The 21242-nt window shown below is 46.2% G+C and overlaps 1 protein-coding gene across 7 annotated transcripts; it reads right to left on the bottom strand.

Annotated features, from left to right (window-relative positions):
- Positions 1-4045: 4045 nt before the first annotated feature.
- On the bottom strand, positions 4046-20250 carry CIDEC (cell death inducing DFFA like effector c). 7 transcript variants are annotated; one of them, XM_083717722.1, is made up of 7 exons: positions 15678-15837; positions 14091-14158; positions 10508-10591; positions 8987-9095; positions 8749-8898; positions 6258-6445; positions 4046-4605 (listed from the first exon to the last, which is right to left on the bottom strand). In XM_083717722.1, the coding sequence occupies exons 3-7, from the start codon at positions 10558-10560 to the stop codon at positions 4437-4439; spliced, it is 669 nt and encodes a 222-aa protein (XP_083573848.1). In that variant the 5' UTR covers positions 10561-10591; positions 14091-14158; positions 15678-15837; the 3' UTR covers positions 4046-4436. The 7 variants fall into 7 exon arrangements, with proteins under 7 accessions (XP_083573848.1, XP_083573847.1, XP_083573851.1 ...); XM_083717721.1 differs by lacking the exons at positions 14091-14158; positions 15678-15837 and adding an exon at positions 20214-20250; XM_083717725.1 differs by lacking the exons at positions 14091-14158; positions 15678-15837 and adding an exon at positions 17433-17518.
- Between the last annotated feature and the right edge of the window lie 992 nt (positions 20251-21242).

Here is a 21242-nt window from a genome sequence, read left to right as displayed (position 1 = left end):
TTCCCTATTCTGGGCACAGACTTTTGTATTTCCCAAGTGTGTTTCCTTGACCCTTCAGTCGTCATCTTCATCTGTATTAGCTCTGCCTCCTGCTGCTGATTCTTAGCTTGCTCTGCAATTGCCCAGCCCAGCCCTACTCAAGAAGTAAACCACACTGGTTGGGGTTCTGCTGGACTTGTAGTCCAAAATATCTGGTGGGCACCAAGTTGCCAAAGGTTGCATTAGGTTTTCCAGACACCATTTCTTGTGTGGCACGAAAGAACCAGAAAGGGCTTTGCTATCGTTGGGCTCCATCTCTCCAGGGCCTCCAAGGTATTCGAGATGCTGGAAGTGTCTGAGGGTAGCTGTTAATTAAAGCCACTGTGGATAACGGGCAGCGTAAGGTTGGCGGCAAGGCTGAGAGTGATTTTTCATCTTGCCAGTGCCTCTGCCTTGTCCCGCTAAGCTACTTCCAACGCTGGGTGCTAATGAATGTTACTCACACTTCCTGAAATGTGTCCTCCTGTTCGACAGAGAAGTCCTGACTCTGTTCCCTTCGGGGGGCAAGTAGCTCTGCTGGAAATCAGTAAGGACGTCCTTGAAGGAGAATGCTGATGAAGCCAGGTGAAAGCTGGGAAGACACTCTGTCTGAAGGAGATATTCTGTGCAATGTGAAAGCTCACATCTTCTTGTATCATGAGATGTCTTACCAGAGGAAGGGCAGGCAACCTCCGTCTCCAGGCTCAAATCTGCCTGTCCAGACCTCTGGTCACCTCCCCTCAAAAAGATACTGTAGATTTGGAAAAGGGCAATCCAAACGATCAGCAGGGTGCAGCATTTGGGGGTTTTCAGTTTAGATCAGGGACTCCCAAACTTGCGTCTCCGGCTTTTTTGGTTCTGGAGCGCTACCTATTTATCTACTTACACTTTGTCGTGCTTTCGAACTGCTAGGTTGGCAGGAGCAGGGACCGAGCAATGGGAGCTCACCCCGTCATGGGGATTCAAACCGCCGACCTTCTGATTGGCAAGTCCTAGGCTCTGTGTTTTAACCCACAGCGCCACCCGCATCCCATAGTGATAGTCAGTTAGAACCATAACACTATAACTCATTGGGCTGCCAATGAGGCTGAATGTTGGAAGGTTCTTTGATCCATGCTGAAAGGACTTCTTCACACTGTGCATAGAACTAGTGTGGCATAGTGATTAGTGAGAAACAGCCTCAGTCCAGTATACCTGAAAGAGCGTCTCCACCTGCATTGTTCTGCCTGGACACTGAGGTCCAGTGCCTAGGGTCTTCTGGCGGTTTCCTCACAGCAAGAAGCCAAGTTACAGGGAACCTTCTCGGTAGTGGCACCCGCTCTGTGCAACGCCCTCCCACCAGATGTCAAAGAGAAAACAACTACCAGACTTTTAGAAGACATCTGAGGGCAGCCTTGTTTAGGGAAGCTTTTAATGTTTAATAAGTTATTGTATTTTAATATTCTGTTGGTAGCCGCCCAGAGTGGCTGGGGAAACCCAGCCAGATGGGCAGGGTATAAATAATAATTTTTTAAAAATTATTTTTATTGTTATTATTATTAGTTGGACTAGAACCTGGGAGACCAGAGTTCAATTCCTCACTTGGCTATGATGCTTATGGCGTGACTGCAACCCACCCAAGCAGCTGAACAACAATCTCCTTCCAACTTTTGAGAGGTTGGTGGTCCAGCCCACTGAAGGTGGGAGGCCGAGGGATCCGGCGCACTGGTGGAATCCAGTTCCCAGTCCCTGGGATATAGCAAAGGTGTGTCAAAGCTTCAGGGGAATATCTCCTTTGAGCCTCCCAACAGCACTGGAAGGCCCCTGTTCAGTGTGGCTGGAGCCCCAAACAGGAGAGAAGGGGATACGATACGCTGCAATATTTTGTTGCAGCTCCCCACTGGTTTGTTCCAGGTGTTTTCATCACTGCATCTTCCCTGACATGGAAAGGCTCAGCTTGCTCTGGAAATGGGGGTGGGTGGGTCAGGGGCGAGACACGAGAGGCCTGCAAAATGAATACACACACTTACACAATCAATAGAGAGCAGAGTCAAAATCACTCTTGCAATTTCAGGTAGTTACAAACATTTCTGAAAGGCCATCAAGCTCTCAAGGCAGAGCCAGTTAAATTCCTTTTCCCGGACTGTCCATCAGCTCAACTGTCGGCTGCCAGCAACTGCCTAGCTTGTACAACTCTTTTGGGGAGCTTTCAAAACAAACTTGCATTTTGCAAGCAGGGGGAAAAAAACCCAATCATTGAGCATCCTTAAATGCCTCTAAATGAAGCAAAACAGAGCAAAAGTAACTTATTTGTTTTTGTTTGTTTCTTTCTTTTTGGCTTAGCATGTTGGGCACATCACACTTACTCTGACATAAATAGGTTCTATATTTCATTATCTGTGCCAGAGGATAAATGCTGCACACATTTCCTAGGGGAAAAAGCTGGTGTAAGGCTGCCTCTCTAACACAGCTGGCTTCATCACTAACTTAGAGATGGAGCAATCACAGCTCTGTGTATCATGGTGCAAGGGCTAAGAGCAACAGGACCTGAACTTTTCTCCAGTTTGTCTTTTGCTAAAGCAGGACTTTTTTATGGTCCGTAAACTAAAGTCACATCCACACTGGATATGTGAAGTGTTTGGCTTTAGAACCCTGAGGACTGTAGTTTGTTAAGGGTGTTAGGAACTGTAGCTCTGTGAAGGGGTAAACTATAGTTCCCAGGGAAGTTTGGTGGGAGAAGCCCTGACTGTTAGAGTGTTATAAATGTACTTTAAATGTCCAGGGTGGATGTAAGATAAATGCTAAAAGAGGTTCCATCAATGTTTTTTAAAGACCTACCAACGACAAAAATAAAGTTCAAAAATGTGTTCTGTTTGTGGAAACTGCTTGAAAAAATTAATGTGTGCAGAGGTTGTTTAGGTTTTTTTAATGCAAAGCGATCTGCAACTGAACTTAAATGTTTAGGTAAAAGGAGAAATGGAGGGAAGTGAAAAAATACACCCTCCTTACTTATTAGGTCAAATACAAAGTGACCACAGATCAGAAATATGAAGTAACCCATCCCTAACTCCTCCCTGATCACACCGGAGAGGAAAATTTTATGCAGGGAAATGGAGGAAGCCAATGTGTGCCCCCTCCAGATCTTGCTGGACAGCAATTCACACCACCCCCAGAGATGAGGGGGGAAATCAATTTGCATCTAAAACAGTGTCAGGTTTACACTTCCTGCAACATGAGAACCAGCCCTGAACTATCCTTTGAAATTTGCACACATCCAGATTTTGCAGTGCGGTTCTGCCATAAGAGACTACAAAAATGCACACATCAGGGAAAGCATATGTATATATAATATGACCCCTGGACAGTTAAGGCCAGTCAAAGGCAACTATAGGGTTGCGGCGCTCATCTCGCTTTCAGGCCGAGGGAGCCGGCGTTTGTCCACAGATAGCTTTCTGGGTCATGTGGCTAACATGACTAAACTGCTTCTGGTGCAATGGGACACCGTGATGGAAACCAGAGCACACGGAAACACCATTTACCTTCCTGCCACAGAGGTACCTATTTTTCTACTTGCACTGGTGTGCTTTCAAACTGCTAGGTTGGCAAGATATGGGACATAGCGATGGGAGCTCACCCTGTTGTGGGGATTTGAACTGCGGACCTTCCGATCAGCAAACCCAAGAGGCTCAGCGGCTTAGACCACAGAGACGCCCACATCCTAAATGTGTGTGTGCACGCGTGTACATACATACAGTATATGTATGAAAATAAAATGTGTGCATTAGTAAAGAATAAGTGTTTTATTAGCAGTAATTTGTACTAAAACACTGAAGAAATTCCAGGAGGATCTTTTTAAAGGAAGAAATCGGCAATTCAATGAAGAAATATAGAGAACTGAATGTATGGATTAGGAAAGAAGCAAAACAGAGAAGTGAAATTGACAGATCCTTCCATGCCTAGCCAGGAACGAAGGGATGTTGTGGACCAAAACAATCTGGAGGACACCAAGGCCACATTCACATCATACATCAGAGAGAGAAACAGGTGGTTTAAGAAAATCCTTTTTAATGCAATCTTTATTAACAATGCAATACATGCCCACGTGAACAAGACTTGACACCATGCAGGCTAAAATCCCATATCTAAAATAAATACATGGAGGTGAAGGGGAGGCTGGGCTCTGCCCGGCAACCAGCTTCCGCCTGGGAGTTATGGCAATGATAATATCCCATTAAAGAGTAATATAAATTAGAGTGCGGTTAAATAATACAGCAGCAGTGAGACTTCCCAGATCCCCAGCAGTTTCTGCCCGAGGGCCAGGCAGGGGCGTGAGTGTTCGTGCACCTTCCTACAACACCTTAGTCCGCGTGGCTACATTGTGCAGGGGATGTCAAAAGTCTAGCATGAAAGTCAGTGGCAGGCAAGATTCTCCCCAACCATCACTGCAGCATTTTCCTGGTGGGAGGGGGCTGCAGGAGGCACCGAGGCGACGCATTTTCCTCCTTCGGCTCCTCGGTGGCATCCAGCAACTGCTGCATGTAACAGGACGTGCCGAGCAACACATGACCCGTTGCTTGCATGGTGAAGAGGGTCCAGCGTAGAGCTTCCCTGGGGGTGGGGGAGAGAGAGAGGAGCCTTGTCAAAGATTTGACTTTGTGATGGCCTGGGATTTGGACTCGGAGGCTGAACCTGAGGGATCCCAGCCTGCACAGGATTCCCCGCCTCCAGAACCAGCTGAGCTAGGGCCGGGGCTTGAGCCTGAAGGGTCCTCACCTGTGCTGGATCCTCAGGTGCAGGCAGCAGCTGAGTCTGTTCTGGCTCCTGAGGTGATGGAGGACCCATTGCCTGCAGGTGCTCCACTCTCAGCCCCGTCAGAGGAAACTGAGGTTGCCTCTGGGTCAGGTAACCCTCCAGCCTTGCCTGAGCTGCAGAGGCTCAGGGCAGAGAGGCAGAGGGAACTAAGTTCCTGCAAGAGGAGCGCTCGCCTCCAGGCCAGGAGAGGCGAGTCACCTGTGGACCGGGGCCGCCCTATGCCTCGTGGCAGATAAAAACCAGCCAGCCAGCCCCAGTCCCAGGTTGCGGGAGCAACATTGTTGGTTGCCAGTTCCTGCCTGAACCCTGCCCTGCACCCAGATTCAGCTTTTACGGACTGCCTCCATATTGCTACTTTGACCTCAGACTGGACTTGGACCTTGCCTCTCGATTAACCCACGGGACCAGCACAGACTTGCATTCAGGTAGGATTCTGAACAGAGTTCTGAGCGCGTGTGGCGCTGTGGGTTAAAGCCTCAGCGCCTAGGGCTTGCCGATCGAAAGGTCGGTGGTTCGAATCCCCGCTGCGGGGTGCGCTCCCGTTGCTCGGTCCCAGCGCCTGCCAACCTAGCAGTTCCCGGGTGAAAGCACCCCCGGGTGCAAGTAGATAAATAGGGACCGCTTACTGGTGGGAAGGTAAACGGCGTTTCCGTGTGTAGCTCTGGCTCGCCAGCGCAGCGATGTCACGCTGGCCACGTGACCCGGAAGTGTCTTCGGACAGCGCTGGCCCCTGGCCTCTTGAGTGAGATGGGTGCACAACCCCAGAGTCTGTCAAGACTGGCCCGTACGGGCAGGGGTACCTTTACCTTTACCTTTATGCACAGCGGCAGAGCAAGCTGATCGGGCACCTGGGGTGGCGCATGTGCCCTGCCCCCAGGGGCGGGGCCAGCTGCCCATGGGGCGGGGTGATCTGGGGCAGGACTCTCCGCAGGGCCAGTATGGTGTAGTGGTTAAGAGTGGTGGAGTCATAATCTGGTGAACCGGGTTCGCTTCCCTGCTCCTCCACATGCAGCTGCTGGGTGACCTTGGGCCAGTCACACTTCTCTGAAATCTCTCAGCCTCACTCACCTCACAGAGTGTTTGTTGTGGGGGAGGAAGGGAAAGGAGATTCTTAGCCGCCTTGAAACTCCTTAAAGGTGCTTATTTGCAATTTTGCCCAGCATACACATTTTTGCAATGCAATTTTCTCATTTTCAGTATTATATGCATTTTTAGGCAGACTTTACCCTAGTCATATGCTTTTCTCTTTTTCTTTTTACACATTGCTTGGCTGGAGGACAGCACTACAAAAAGTGTGAATTTTTTGCAGAAAGATCACATTTCGGTCCACACATTTCAGTTCCAGAAGTGTGAATCAGAAAGGTTTGTCTTTAAATGTGAACTGTATTGAATTTCTCCTCCATCAGTAGGTCTAATTCAGTTGAGCTGAGAGACAGACTGATACTCACATCATTATCCTCTTGGCCCCATAGCATTGTACATCATAAGACATGCTGTACGTCCCATAGAGTGTGGCCTTGACATTCAGGCAGCCAATGAAGTCCCGAGGGTCGGTCTTGTAGAGGTCAAAGGTTACACAGGCCACGTCAATCCTGCGCCGGGGTTTGTGGGACAGGGAGAGCTGGTAGCCTGCCGTCTGCCAGAAAACAAACAGAAAAGTAGGCTTACAATAGGCCCTGTATACCTAAAAGTGTACCAGTGAAGTCTCTAGGGGCAGCCCCATATGTAAAGCATTGCAGTAGTCTAAAAATGTTGTGCACATTAAAATAGCAGCAGCAGGAGTAAACATCGTTTGCTTAATCCAAAGTCAGAGAAAAAATGGAGCAACTTTGGCCCTGAATAGTTTCTTTTAGAAGGAATCTGCATTGCTTAGAGCAGATGTCGCCAACCTTTTTTGGCCTATGGACACATTTAGTTTTTTGAGCAGCTGCAGTGGCCCCCCATCACCTCTTTCTCTCTCTCCCTTTTCCGCAGATCACCTCACCAAAGATGCAGAAAAAGTGCACCCTTCGTTTCCCAAGCGACCTGGGAAGACTCGTTTCCAATAGAATTTGCTACGCCTCAAGAAAGGACATAGAGTTGGAAGAGAAAATGGGATAGAGACTGTCACTTTTCCCAACTACAGTCATACCTCATGTTATGTCCGCTTCATGTTACGTTCTTTCAGGTTATGTCCCACGGTGACCCGGAAGTACCGAAAAGGGTTACTTCCGGGTTTAGCCGCTCGCGCATGCGCAGAAGCAGTGAATCACAACCCGTGCGAGCGCAGATGCGCTGCTGCGGGTTGCATTATTTTGTTGTGAATGGGCCTCTGGAACGGATCCAGTTCACAACCAGAGATACTACTGTACCTCCTTCAGCAATGTGTGTTTTTCAAGGGAGAAAAAGGTAACCTCCCTCCACCAGCTGTCAGGGACTGGACTGAACAGGAGGAATGGGAATTGATCGGCTCCTCTCAGAAGAGGAAGAGGAGTGGGAAATTTCGACCCCCATGTCTCCAGCAGTTTCGGGAGGAGAGGGAGACAGGGGTGATGTACAGCTGAATGAGGAAATGCCTAGTTATGAGATAGTGGAGGAAGAGGGAGAAGTTAGAGAGCAGACAGCAGAGATCTCCCTGGAGGGTATGGGAGACCCTCCTAGTCCAAGGGCTCGCTGGTCCCTCCACGTTCAAGAACAGAGAAGGCGGAGGGATTTGACTCCTGTGACTTTCCGTAGGTTTCCAGGATGTTGTGGGAGACGGAAGAGGAGGGACTCTGAGTAGCCAACGTCTCCTATGCGTGGAGACATGGATCCTTTGTCTTGCAACCAGATGACCGAATCAAAAGCCATAAAATACGAACTGTGTTTTCTTCTTGCCTCTGAAGCTGCGGGGGGGGGGGGAGTGAGGATACTCCACGCCTGACACCACCTCACGACTAAGGAGATAGCTGAGTGGAGGTCAGGGGGATTTAAGAGGTTTTGTGGGCATTAGGAGGAAGCAGTGGCATAGGAAAGGGGTGCGGTTGGGGGAAAGCCAACCCAAGCACCCAAATTAGAATGAATAAACTGTGCACATGGTTAAAGATCTGAAGAGAGAACAAGTTTTGGGGGGAGGGGTCAAAGGGGAGGGTTAAAAAAGAAGGAAAAAATGTGTACTATTGATATGGGAAATTGTATTTGATGTTTCGTTGTACTAGTTTATTAAATGTTTTGCTGAAATAAAAAGAAAGAAAGAAAAAGGAAGGGGGTGTGGTGGGTGAGGCTGCCCCAGGTGTCATCACTGAGGGGGGTGACAAAACGGCAAAAATATGTGTTTCTGGGGGAAGAAACTCTCGCACCCACCGCACGCCCCTTCCTACGCCATGGCAGGAGCACGTTCCCCTCGAGTGATTTCCAGAAACCGGGAAGCATTGCTGCCTCCAACTTTGCAGGCAGAGCACAGCCTTTATGGCTAGTCGCCTTCGACAGCCCTCTCCTCCATAAATCTGCCTAATCCAGAGGTGTAGCCAGGTGAGGCAGGGGGCATTGGACGCCACACCGTGGGGCCTGCAGCGTGCCTGAGCCACGCATCTCTCCTGAGGGGAAGGTGGTGGACGGACTGCCTGCAAGCTCCGTGCTTCTTTTTTGAGCAGCATGGGGCTTGCGTCTGCCCACCGCCTCAGCTGAGAGGAAGGTTGTGGAGAGGCTCCACACAGCACGCTCTGCCTTGGCTCACCCTGTCCCCATTGGCAGCTCGCCCTGCCCCCAACCGCAGGGTGTGTGCACCACCCCAGATACCCAAGTGGCTAACTATGCCGCTGGGAGGAAGATCTCAGGAGTGCCAAGCTTAGACCTAGCTTAGACCCCGTAACACGTGAGAGACAAAGGTCTATGCACACACCTTTCGGCCTAGTAGAACATGTTCACCATGGCAACCCCTCTCCAGGTCCTACCAACAGAGGGCTTAGCCCACTGGCTCACCTTGGCTGGGCGCCATGTCTGTCCTTTGGTCAACACCAGCAAGACCGTCCCATCCTCCAGAGTCTGGAAGAACTCCTCTGTCTCAACGGTGGTGCCATCTTCATCCAGGACAATGGAGATGTTCCCTGCTAAGAGTAGGGCACTGCGTACCTAGAGAGAAAGCACTGGGTTCAAATTCCACCTGTCCCTTTGCCCCATCCCACCTTGCTCCTGGAAGAGGGCTCCTAGAATCGCTCACCTTCTCGTGGAGATCCCTCAGGCTGTCGGCCATGATCCCCTTGCGGACGGTGCGGTCGCAGTTGCTGACTCGGTAAGGCCGGGCTTGAGGAGCGTTGGCTGACACACACCTGGATGGATGGATGGAATCCATCAAATGTTGGTTTCTCAGATGGTTCCCCATTTTTAAGGGCCACTAGCCACCTCACTGCACCGGTTGGAGGTTATTGAATGATAGCCAATATTTGTTGTACTCAGAGTAGACCTATTAAACTGAATGGGCACGACTAACTTGAGTGCATTCATTCCAATGGATCTACTCCAAGCAAAGGTTAGAACCCATCATGAGCTGGTTGTTTAGAAGGCAATTAATAAGTTGATGGGCTACGCTGAATTGGCAAAAGTGATGGGAAAAATCAGAAACCAGGAAGACGAAAACTTTAATATGGATTGGTGGAAATTTATAATTTATCTTGGAGAACACTGTAAACAATTAAAAACATTAGCAGGATTGTAACAATGCTTGTAATGTAACAAGAACTAAAGGTATGATGGAGGTTTTTTAAAAGAAAAATGGAGGACAATATAAGATGCAACGGAAAGAGGCTAACAAGAGAACCCACCGGGGGGGGGGTGAGGGTGAGGGTGAAGGGAAGTCCAAGAATTCAGAGAATCCTATATTTTTGTGATGTTAACTCATATTTGAATGTAACTTTAATTTTAAAAACTATATATATATATATATATATATATATATATATATATATATTTGCTTTCGTTGTATATATATATATACACACACACACACACATACACACACAATACGATATCTTTATTCTCATACAGAACAACGGAATTGAAAAATCTCCATAAGACATTCAACAAGTCTGCTATCCCAGCTATCCCAACCTGGTTAGCCCCCCAAAAACTCTGATACCCCATTTTTAAATACAATATACTCCCATACAGACTCCTTACAATGTGTTTAAAACCAAAATTGCATTGGGGTAGAAACTGTTTCTCAGGCGGCTAGTCCTAGTCTTTATAACCCTGCACCTTCTTCCAGAAGGCAGAAGCTGAAAGAGATCATTTCCGGGCTGCGCATTATCCTGCACTATCTCTGCTGCTTTCTTATGGCACCTGGAAACATAGATTTGATCCAAGGTGGGAAGAGTGCACCCAATTAGTCTCTCCGCAGTCTTTACAACCCCGGGCAGCATTGTTTTTTCCCTGACTGTGCAACCACACACAGAGACCATAAGTTAATACGCTCTCCACAGTACAATGGTAAAATGCCATCAAGAGATCCTTTGAGAGATTGTTTTTCCAGAGGATCCTCAGAAAATATAACCTCATATATATGAAGGCAATTAATAAATTAATGGTAATATTGTGGGGAAGGAGGAGGAGGAAGTTAAGGTCATCATGAATATTCACCAGCATTTTAGCATGCATTTATTATTACATTTATAGCCCCCCTGTCAGGTCAAGACAGTCACAGCTGACCACCCTCAGTCGCGAGGACTGCCCTGCAGGTACTTACTTGGTGAGGGACCGAGGGGATAGCAAGCACAGAGACTTCTTTGCGTAGTCCATCCTTGAGAAAGGTTGAAGTTTTTGGTCCAAACTGCAGGGAGAGAGAAAGCTTGGTTAATAGAGCTCTATAGGAAGCTGCCCCTCATGGGAGTCTTTTAAGCTCGATATTGCCCACACTGATTGACAGCATCTCTCCTGGGTTTGAGGCAGGGGTGTCTCCCAGTCCTGCCAGGGATTGAACTGGACATGTTCTGCATGCAAAGCAGATGTTCTGCCACCCCTTTGATTCGTCCCCTTTTGGAGGGTGTAGTGTACAGCCCTGCCAGCAGTGTTAAGGATTGGAGTCAGCAGTCCTCTTAGGCCCCATGCGCACTATATATTTAAAGCAATATGATACAACTTCAAACAGTCACAGCTTCCCCCAAGGAATTCTGGAAGATGTAGTTTGTTAAGGGTGTGCGCAGTTGCTAGGAGACCGCTATTGCCCTCACAGAGCTACAATTGACAGAGTGATTTAACAATCCAGCCCTGTTCCCAATAAACTTTGGGGGTTGAAGATTGGGGAGGGAAAGAGCCTTCATACAGCTCTTAACAAAACACAGTTCCCAGAATCCTTTCTGGAAAGCCATGACTGTGGGTCATCATACTGTTAGATGACGGACAGGTGGATGGTCCTGCCCACCTGTCAAACTTGGCCCACAAGGATGGGGAGATAAAGGTGTGACTCTTCAGACAAAAGAGGACCGCCATCTCTGTATCAAAATATTATCTGGGCCATCCAAGAGAAAACAGATAAATATGAAAATCAGTAGACCTAACATTTATATTAGGGGCGCAGGTGGCACTGTGGGTTAAACCACAGAGCCTAGGACTTGCTGCTCAGAGATCAGCAGTTCGAATCCCCATGACAGGGTGAGCTCCCGTTGCTCTGTCCCTGCTCCTGCCAACCTAGTAGTTCGAAAGCACGTCAAAGTGCAAGTACATAAATAGGTACCGCTCTGGTGGGAAGGTAAACGACGTTTCCGTGCGCTGCTCTGGTTCGCCAGAAGCGGCTTAGTCATGCTGGCCACATGACCTGGAAGCTGTACGCCGGCTCCCTCTGCCAATAAAGTGAGATGAGCACCGCAACCCCAGAGCTGGTCACGACTGGACCTAATGGTCAGGGGTCCCTTTACATTTTTAACATTCAATCTGAAAAGCAATTCCTCTCCAACATAAGGTGCCGGCCAATCTAGCAACCTTCTGTTTCAGAAAGTACAGTGGTACCTCAGGTTAAGAACTTAATTCGTTCTGGAGGTCTGTTCTTAACCTGAAACTGTTCTTAACCTGAAGCACCCCTTTAGCTAATGGTGCCTCCTGCTGCTGCTGCCGCACCGCCGGAGCACGATTTCTGTTCTCATCCTGAAGCAAAGTTCTTAACCCGAGGTACTATTTCTGGGTTAGCAGAGTCTGTAACCTTAAGTGTCTGTAACCCGAAGCGTCTGTAACCCAAGGTACTACTGTACACAAGATGGTAAATCCAAAGAGGGAGAACTCAGAACAGCAGGAAAAATACAGTAATATAAGGAAAGAAACCAAGGCCATTTCAGTGTTTTAGTGGGGCAGGTTTTTAGAGTGTAGTGTTCAAAGGAATGCAGCAATTAGACTTTCCCAGTTGAAAGGCAGCCTGCTGTGCCCCCCACTTTGCACCCAAAATTAAACTGCGCATTCCAGAAGGAGAAGACTTTTGGTACAGCAAAGAGTTCTTGCCAATTGCAGAGAAGACGTGGAAGTCTCATGATAAGGCAGCTCATAAATTGGGGTGGTTGGGGAGGGAAGGGACATGATGTTCCAGCCCCAAGTAGAAATGTTGGCAGCTGCTCTATAATGAGTCACACCAGCAGTTCATCAAACTTAGTGTTGTCTACACTGACTGGCAGCTAATCTCAAGGGTTTCAGGCAGGGAACATTCAATCCTGAATGCAAAGCAGATGCTCTACCATTGTGCTACAACCCTTTGACTAAGAATAAATCAAGATTCTAGTCCTTATGGGTCTTTAAAAAAAATTCAGCAGAAATGAAGTAAACAGGAAGCTGCCTGGTACTGGGTTAGCCCATTGTCCCATCTACCTCAGTGTTGTCTACACAGACTGGCAGCAGCTTTCCAGGGTTTTAGGCAGGGGACATTCCCAGCCCCATCTGTTTATTTGTATGTAGCTGAAGCCATTGCAAAAAACACAAAATTCATAGATCAGAATAAAATACACAGTTTCGCAAAGCTTACCGGGAGAATAAGAAATCAAGATAACAAACTTTTTATAAAAGAATGGAAATGGTTTATTGAATGTTTACAGATAAATTGTAAACAGATAAAAATGTTGGCAGGATTATTGTAATAACCTGCAGTATATATTGAAAGAAAATAAATGAGTAAGTTAAGTAAATTCAGATATGCAGAAGATATTAAAAATAATTTTAAGGCACCACAGAAAGAGGGGGAAGGAAGTCAAGTTTTAAAATGATTGTAAAACCAGCAAAATGTATATATCTGAAAAGTATTTAATTATTTTTTTTTTTAAAAAAAGAATAAAATACACAGTTAAAATAGTGATTAAAATCAGGCATTCTGTCAGAAAAAGAGTTTGCTCCCCTGAAAAAAATTAACTAAGTATCTCCCTAAACTTTCCTCCTTAAAATTGCTGCTCTAAGAATGGGCCACTTTTTCAGAAGGGGGGGGGGGGCGCAGACAGACAGACCTGTTCCTAAATAAAAATTAATCAGATACCCAATCGATCTGTCAACCGACTGACTTAAATCTTTGAACAGGGCTGCCTATAAGCCCCTCTAGATTGGGAAAACCAGTAAGTACTGGGGTGAATCTTCCGGCACACAACCTACTTGGAGAGACTTGAGGATTGAACCTGTTGTACAAAGCAGATGCTCTGTTTCCCAGTAAGCTATAAAACCCGTTTCCCCAAAATAAACTTTCTAGTCCTTAAGGCTAAAAAAGAAAAGACCTGAATGAAATAGGAATCTGCCTGATCTGGAGATGTCAGGTTTCGAACCTGGAACCCTTTTGCAAGCAAGGCAGATGCTCTGCCCCTGAGCTACCTTACCTCAATAATATAACTGGCTCTGCTGTCTGGCATGAGACTGACAGACGACCCAAAGTCAAGCAACACCCGTGGCCTTTTACTTACTTTCACCAGCTGCTCTGCCAGCGCTACTGGATTTTGTCCCAGTGCCCTCTCTGTTTATAGAAGCAAAGAACCTCGTCTGCCCTTTGAACAGGGGCAGGGTGGGGCTGCCAAAAGGGACAGAGTGCCAGCCTCACCAGTCCAGTTGCGTCAGGTGGCAAGGAACAGCAGTGGTTGAGCAATCGGGCCAGATTGCTGGGCACTGAGCAGCATCACCCAATTCTGGGGGCGGGGAGAAAGGAGAGTCATCACGCTGACTCAGATCCTGTTATGCCTACAAAGCCTGAATGAATGAATGAATGAATGAATGAATGAATGAATGAATGAACCATTGGCCCATCTAGCTCAGTAATGTCTACACTGACTGGCAGCAGCTCTCCAAGGTTTCATGCAAGGAGTTTCTGTCAGTCCCACCTGATGGGACCTTCTGCATGTGAATTCTGATGCTCCAAGTCATAGCATAAAATAAGTTCCTCGTGGTTCTAAAATAAAGGGATGGTTTGAAATTAGAAGCCATTGGCCCATCTAGCTCAGTAATGTCTACGCTGACTGGCAGCGTCTCTAGGGCTTCAGGCAGGGGGACACTCACAGGCATATCTGCAGATTGAACCTGGGGCATTGAACAAAGCAGATGTTCAACCATTAGGCTATGGCCCTTCTCCTAAAAACAAAGCAAGATTCTAGTCCTCATGCTTCGGAATAAAGGGATGATTTAAGCGAGAAACTGCTTTATACCAAGTCTAACCATTGGACTGTTTAGCTGAGTGTTGTCTGCAAGGACTAGGAGAGGCTGTCCGGGGTTTGAGGCAGGGGGTCCCTCCCAACCCCACCTGGGGATTGAACCTGGGACCTTCTTTGGGCAAAGTTGATGCTCTGCCACTGAGCTATAACCCTTTCCCCCAGGAAAAGGAGGAATCCTAAGGTCATATAGGGCTTATTCCTCCGCTCTTTCCAGGCACAGCCCATGCTTTAAAGATCCATGTCTAAGCATCCTCCCCCCCCCTCCAGAAATTTCCAGTGAAACCCTGCTCTTTAAAGCTCAATCGGAGCAAATAGCAATCTGCAGACAACTTGAACTGACATTTGCTCTGATTGAGCACTAAAGAGCGGGTTTTCCTGGGCAAACCAACCAACCAACCAGTCTGACATGGAGCTTTTAAGCACAGGCCTGTGCTTGGAAAGAGCAGGACAAAAGCTAAATGTGGATAATGCCTTAGTCCAGAACTGGACTACACAGCACATCTGGAGTCCCAGAGCTAAGGAGAGCCACAAAATCACAGGAGAGGTGAGACCGGGTGGAGCCAGTTGCCCATTTTCCCAGTCCTAAATTCAGCCCTCCACATTCTCATCTCAGTTTGCAATGGAGGGAAAAATCATCATGAAACCAGCATTTTCGTGCCAACTTCTGTTAATATGCACATTATTGTAGGCAAAGCATTATTATATGCAATGGGGAACATTATTGTATAAAACTCTCCTAAAGCAATTTAAAATGCTATTTCCACTAATATTGCATTTGTGCGCATGCACACACACACACAATTTATCACAGCATGTGCCTTTTTGTACTTATTCCTAGGCTGAAGAATCACATTGCAAAATTCAGAGGCGGGCGAATTTCAAAGGGCAGCTATGTCTTGCATAGCATATTAATTTGGAAACTGAGTTGGGGAAGTTTACTTTCAAATGCAAACTGGATTAAACCTCCCCTGCCAGAATCAGTAGTGCAAAATCGCTGCCCCACCCCTGAGCACGGCTTGCCCACAAAACCCTAGATTCAGTCCTGCACATTATCATCTGACGTTGCGGCGAATCAGAGTTAGTTGGAAGGGACTCAAGGATCATCTAGTCCAACCCCCTGAAAGACAGGAATCACAACTAAAGAATCCTTGGCAGATGGCCATCCGACCTCTGTTTAAAAACCTCCACTGAAGGAGAGTCCACTGCCTTTGCTATAAGATTATTAAGTCTAAAGCGGGCTACCTGCCCTACGGTCCTTACCTGCAGTCTCAGGTTGGTACAGTGTGCAGACTGAGACTTATTCCTTCACCAGCTCCTTGCAAGAATGAGACTTCTGTTTACACCCCAGAAAGCTGAATGCCCATCTCCAGATTACTAGAGCCAACCACTGGCTTTGACTTCAATATCCCTTCTCCACCCTCAAGACGTCAGCTCTTTCCTTCCCCGTCACAAGATGGCCGTGAACTCTGTACTCCTCAGACTTTAGCCAGATGCTATCACATGTTCACTGTCTCTGTTCTCCCTGGTTTAGCAACAACTCTCTTCCGCTAGCATCTTTTTTTAAAAAAAAGTTTAATTAGAGTTTATAAAGAGGAATACAAAACTTCAAAGGTCTTTTTTGCCCAGCATTAATCTGATTAAGATCCCCTGATGAAAAAGAGAAAGGGAAAAAAGTTAGATAAATCAGAAAAGAGCTTCAAAGAGGAGATAGAAATGATAAGGTTCAGAGAACTTCCAATTCTTAATCTGTCCACCATATATAAACATATTGATTGGCAGCTGCCTTTAAAAAAATAAAATAAAACTAAAGGAGGAGTATATAAAGGCCTTAACAGTTTGGGACCAGTCTGCCTGAGAGATCACCTTACTTCGTAACCACTTCAACCGGTGGAACTGGCGCAATGACTGGTGCCACATAATACCTGTTCCGCAGTTGTAAGAAATGCATATTTTAGTGTGGCAGCATCTACACTTTGGAACTCCCTGCCTATGGAGAGCAGGCAGGGGCCTTCACTGTCCTCTTTTTGGTGCCTGCCAAAAACATTCCTCTTTAGAAAAGCCTAGCCAGAGCTTTGTGAAGTTGACGCGCGTTTTCGTCTCTTGTTCTTTTAACTTTTTGAAAGTCTCTATTATCGTTGCTATTTTTTTCTTATTGATAATACAATTGTTTTCTCTTTCTTGCAAACTGCTTTGAGGTTCTCCTTCTTCTTACAATCCAGCAGTGCATGCATTTTATGAAATGAAATAAATAAAACTCCGCGACGAATAAGAGTACAGAATGCAGGGCTGGAACTGCAGCTCTTGTGCTAAGAACTGATAGCAAGTTTCTGGTCCTCATGGTTGAAAGAGATGCACTCATGCTTCCAAGGGTATTATCTCCCCGTGTCCCAGAAGGTTTTGAGCAGTTTGGTGGCCAAAGCTCCAGCATTCTGCCCGATGTGTGAGCACCAATACATGAGTTCTGCAAATTTCATGCACTATACAGATCTTCACCATAGCTGTCAACTTTTCCCTTTTCTTGCGAGGAATCCTATTCAGAATAAGGGAATTTCCCTTTGAAAAAGGGAAACGTTGACAGCTATGATCATCACACATATACAACGCCTGGATAAGGTTAATACCAGGTTGTTGGGAATACCTAATTGCAAGAAGAAGAAGAAGAAGCAGCACAGAGGTTGCAGATAACAAATGCTGAAAGAATTCAGGACGTGTATGACTCAAAGACATCCAGTGCATACTGCAGTTTAAAATTGAATTTAAAGTTGTGCATTGTGTGGGAAGGCGGATAGGGAGAAGTCATGCCCCGCCCCTCTTCTCATAATCCTAGAGCTCAGGGGCATTCAATGAGACTGAACGCTGGAAAACCCAGGTCAGAGAAAAAGTTTTCTGAACACAGCACCTAGTGAGAAGGATGGGATTTGCTCCCACGAGATGTTGCAATGGCCACCAAGTCAGGTGGGTTTCCAAGAGGTTTAGATAAGTCATGGAGGAGAATAATGCTCTCAGGATGCCTACCTGTCGCAGGGAACTGCAAGGAGTTAAAGAGCGCTGTTGTGCTTGGGTCCCCTTTGTGAGATTCCTGGAGGCATTTAATTGGTCACTGAAGAACAGGATGCTGGACTAGATGGAGCTTTGGCCTGACTAGGTAAGGTTATTGTATTCTTATGGAATTGCATTTGAGTCCAATCACAGAGATGATAAAATAAAATCGTAACGTAATAATTTATACCCCGCCCATCTGGCTGGGTTCCCCCAGACACTCTGGGTGGCTTCAACCGGATATTAAAAACACAACAAAACAGCAAACATTAAAAACTTCCCTAAACAGGGCTGCCTTCAGATGTCTTCTAAAAGTCAGATACTTGTTTATTTCCTTGACATCTGATGGGAGGTAATATTTCTGGGTTAGCGGAGTCTGTAACCTGAAGCATCTGTAACCTGAAGCGTATGTAACCCGAGGTACCCCTGTAGTCATAATTTAATCTGGTGGTCAACCAGAAGGTTTGTGGTTTGAGCCCACCCATGGATGGCTGTGCGCAGAATTTCTGCATTGCAGGGGGTTGGACTAGATGGCCCTGGGGTCCCTTTGCAACTCTAGAATTCTATGATTCCATGAATTTGCCTAATTTTTTCCAAGTCATCCAGATTGTGAACATTACTGCCTCCTGCAGGAGTGAGTTCCACAGTTTAACTGTGCGCTGCGAGACCATGAATCAAACACCACAGTCAGAGAGAACTTTATATTACGCCATCTCATTCCCACACCAGCCTTTTCCCAAGGCTTCCAAGCCATACATTCAATGGCCAAAATAGAAAAGGAGATCAACCGAGGCCTAGAGACGTCCTTGCGTCAACTAGCCCACAGACTTGCAAACCTCAAAGTTACCAGCTTCTATAAATAATTTTTTTTATTATTATTTCAGTACACTAAAGTTTCTATATAAGACTACCTTAAAACCAATTATAAAGTAAATGTCACAGCCATTGTAAGTAAATGTTAAAACACAGCAAGCTTGCTAAATCATACAAATTCCGTAACGCAAATCAAGGCACTATAAAAAGGGCATATAATCGATAAGGCGGGGGAGGGGGACATTAAGTCATTCTTTTGAGTTCTCTAAAGGGCAAGTGGAGAATACAGAAAAGCGAGGGATGGAAGTTTTTAGCTTTCAAAAAATGGGCGGCGCTTTGTCCTGGATCTTAGGCAAGTCAATCAAATTAAAAAATCAAAAAGCTCAGGAACTTTCAGGATGTCCCAGTTTTTACCTTTTTGAAATATGGGAACCCTAGGTCAGTCAGATTATTGTGTTTTAGCAGACAGCCATTTTACACATGAAAAATGATATTATTATTATTATTATTATTAAGATTGACATTTCTGCTCCTTGACTTTTAAAAGATAAGTCATTTCCCAGGGAGTGATCAGAGCTGAAACCCAATAACATTTACAGGACACCATGCTGATTTCTGCTAGGCGCCAAGGTTGCAACTAACCTATGGTCAGGCTGCAAACCCCATCCATGACTAAAGAAGGATTTGAACCCAGGCCTCCCCTGTCCTGGTCTGCCACTACACCACATAATAAGCAAAGGCAGCCATGTTGGTCCACAACAACAAGCTCTGAAGTTCACAGTACGGCAATATAGAACCAGTATGGCCTAGTGGTTAGAGCATAGGACCTAGGAAACCAGGGTTCAAATTTCCAGTCAGCCAAGAAGGCTCTCTCAAGCCAATTGCTACCTCCCAGCCTAGCCTACCTGTTTTTGTGGGGATTAAACGAGGAAGCGGAGAATCATTTAAGCCACCTTGAACTCCTTGGAGGAAAAGATTGGCTATAAAATGCAGTAAACAAAATAATTATAACAAAAATAATTGGGGGAGGGGGTTTAGAGCCAATCGTTAGAGCTTCCTCACGAGTGGAACAGATGCAGGCCATTATAAGAACTCTAAGGTGTCAAATACAGATAAAATGTTCATAAATGTACAAGGCAAACAAGTATATAAACCACATGTCTGAACTAGTACAGGAGAGCAATCCTGAAGCTCTCCCAAATTGACCTCAAATATTTCACTGCAGGGAGGAAGGAAATGGGGAAAGCCTGCCCATTGCCTTTTGCTTGCAAATCCTGTCTCAAGGGTGTATTTGTGTATGAATAAGGTGAGCCTGTGACCTGGGACTCAGGAACTAAAGTATTAACCATCACAAAAGAATGGCCAGGCTGCCCAGGTAATGCAATCAATGACCATTATCCGGTATCATGGCAGACAGGATTTCTGCTGTAGACTGCCTCCTCTGCTGTAGACCACCTCCTTCTGTGATGTATGTAGGATGCTTTAGGGGGTGGTCTTGGGCTACAGGGTGGGCATTTTCAAAAGTCTATTTAAGGGCTTGCACACCAACGTTCTGGGTTCCTCTCCTTCCTCCTGCATGTGGTGAGTGGGGACCCTGTTGCAACAGTTGAATAAAGATCAGGCTTACTAGCCGCTTTGCTTCTCAATATACTCTGGTTGGCCTCTGTTATTTCCTCTTCCGATAGGGGACCCACTTAAGGACTCTATATGGGCTCTTGGATACCCCATAAGGGAAAAGGAGCAGTTTGTTTTCTTTTAACAAGGCAAAGGATTGCAGCTTTATTAAAGTTCTGGCAACCAGCCCCCAACTTTTTTAGCAACAAGCCCAGAAGTCAAAAGAAAAGCTTATTTGTGGTCAGGAAGCAACAATAAGAACAAGAGGTCACTAGAGCTTAGCAAACCCACAAACCACCATGACTCAGTCACAGCCTTTCAGTCACTTACCAGGCTTCCTAATCCCAGGCAGAGAATATTTTGCTGATTACTTTTTAGGACAGAGGCTTGGCTTATATACCGGGACAAATCCCGCCTCCTCCAAGTTAAACCAGCCTCCCATCCTATAGAGACAAGCACTCTGGGGCGGGGCAAAAGCAAGTTTGGCTCAAAGTGGAAATGATTACTCCGACCTCTGTTTCCACACAGATATGTCAGGATCAAGCCCCTTTGGGAAAGCAGCTTAACTCTCCTCCAGTGAGAAGGAGCGAGCAGATTAAAGAAAGAAGCTGTGCGCAGGAGATGTTCTCTGCCTTCTTCAGATGCAGTGGGGTCTTGGACCTTTAAGAATTACACACAAGGGTTGCGTCCGTTTAAGGAGATTGTTGCGCAACAAAGCAGCGACAAAGACCTTAGTTCAACAATTCTGAACTGGCAAAATAAGCTTTTGAGAGCTGGCATCCACTCCTAAGGTGCATGGAGTACATTGGTGTATATTTGTCAATGTGCTTTGTATTTCGTTGGGTGTGTTGGCAGGAACTGGTACACAGTGTGTGTATAAACAGAACACACACATATACATAGTGTGTGTGTGTGTGTGTGTACAGTGCTTTATTCTGGGGGGACGCAGGGGGACACATACAAACATTTTGTGAACCTTTGTACTTTTGTCCATTTACTGTATTTATTTTCCCCAAGCTGAACTATAAAATGGTGATTTTCTTGAGTCAAAATGAGAGTACCCCTAAACATTTTTTAAAGAAAAAAGCTCGCTCGCTCTCTCTCTCTCTCTCTCTCTCTCTCTCTCTCTCTCTCTCTGTGTGTGTGTGTGTGTGTGTGTGTGTGTAAACTTCCAGTATGAATTATTGCAATGCATTCTACGTGGGACTGCCCTTGAAGACAACTGAGAAAATTCAATTGCAGCAGCCAGAAAACTCGCCCGGGTTCCCTTTAGATCTTCACAACCCCTGTTTTAAAACAGTGGAACTGGTGGCCAGTTCGTTTCCAGGCCCAATTTCAAGGCAATGTTAGTGTTCTAAT

Source organism: Podarcis gaigeae (genome assembly GCF_964106915.1).
Source record: "Podarcis gaigeae genome assembly, chromosome: 16".
In the NCBI taxonomy this organism is placed as follows: Eukaryota; Metazoa; Chordata; class Lepidosauria; order Squamata; family Lacertidae; genus Podarcis; species Podarcis gaigeae.
Note: the sequence above shows the minus strand (reverse complement) of the source record. Positions and strands in the feature narration are given on the sequence as shown.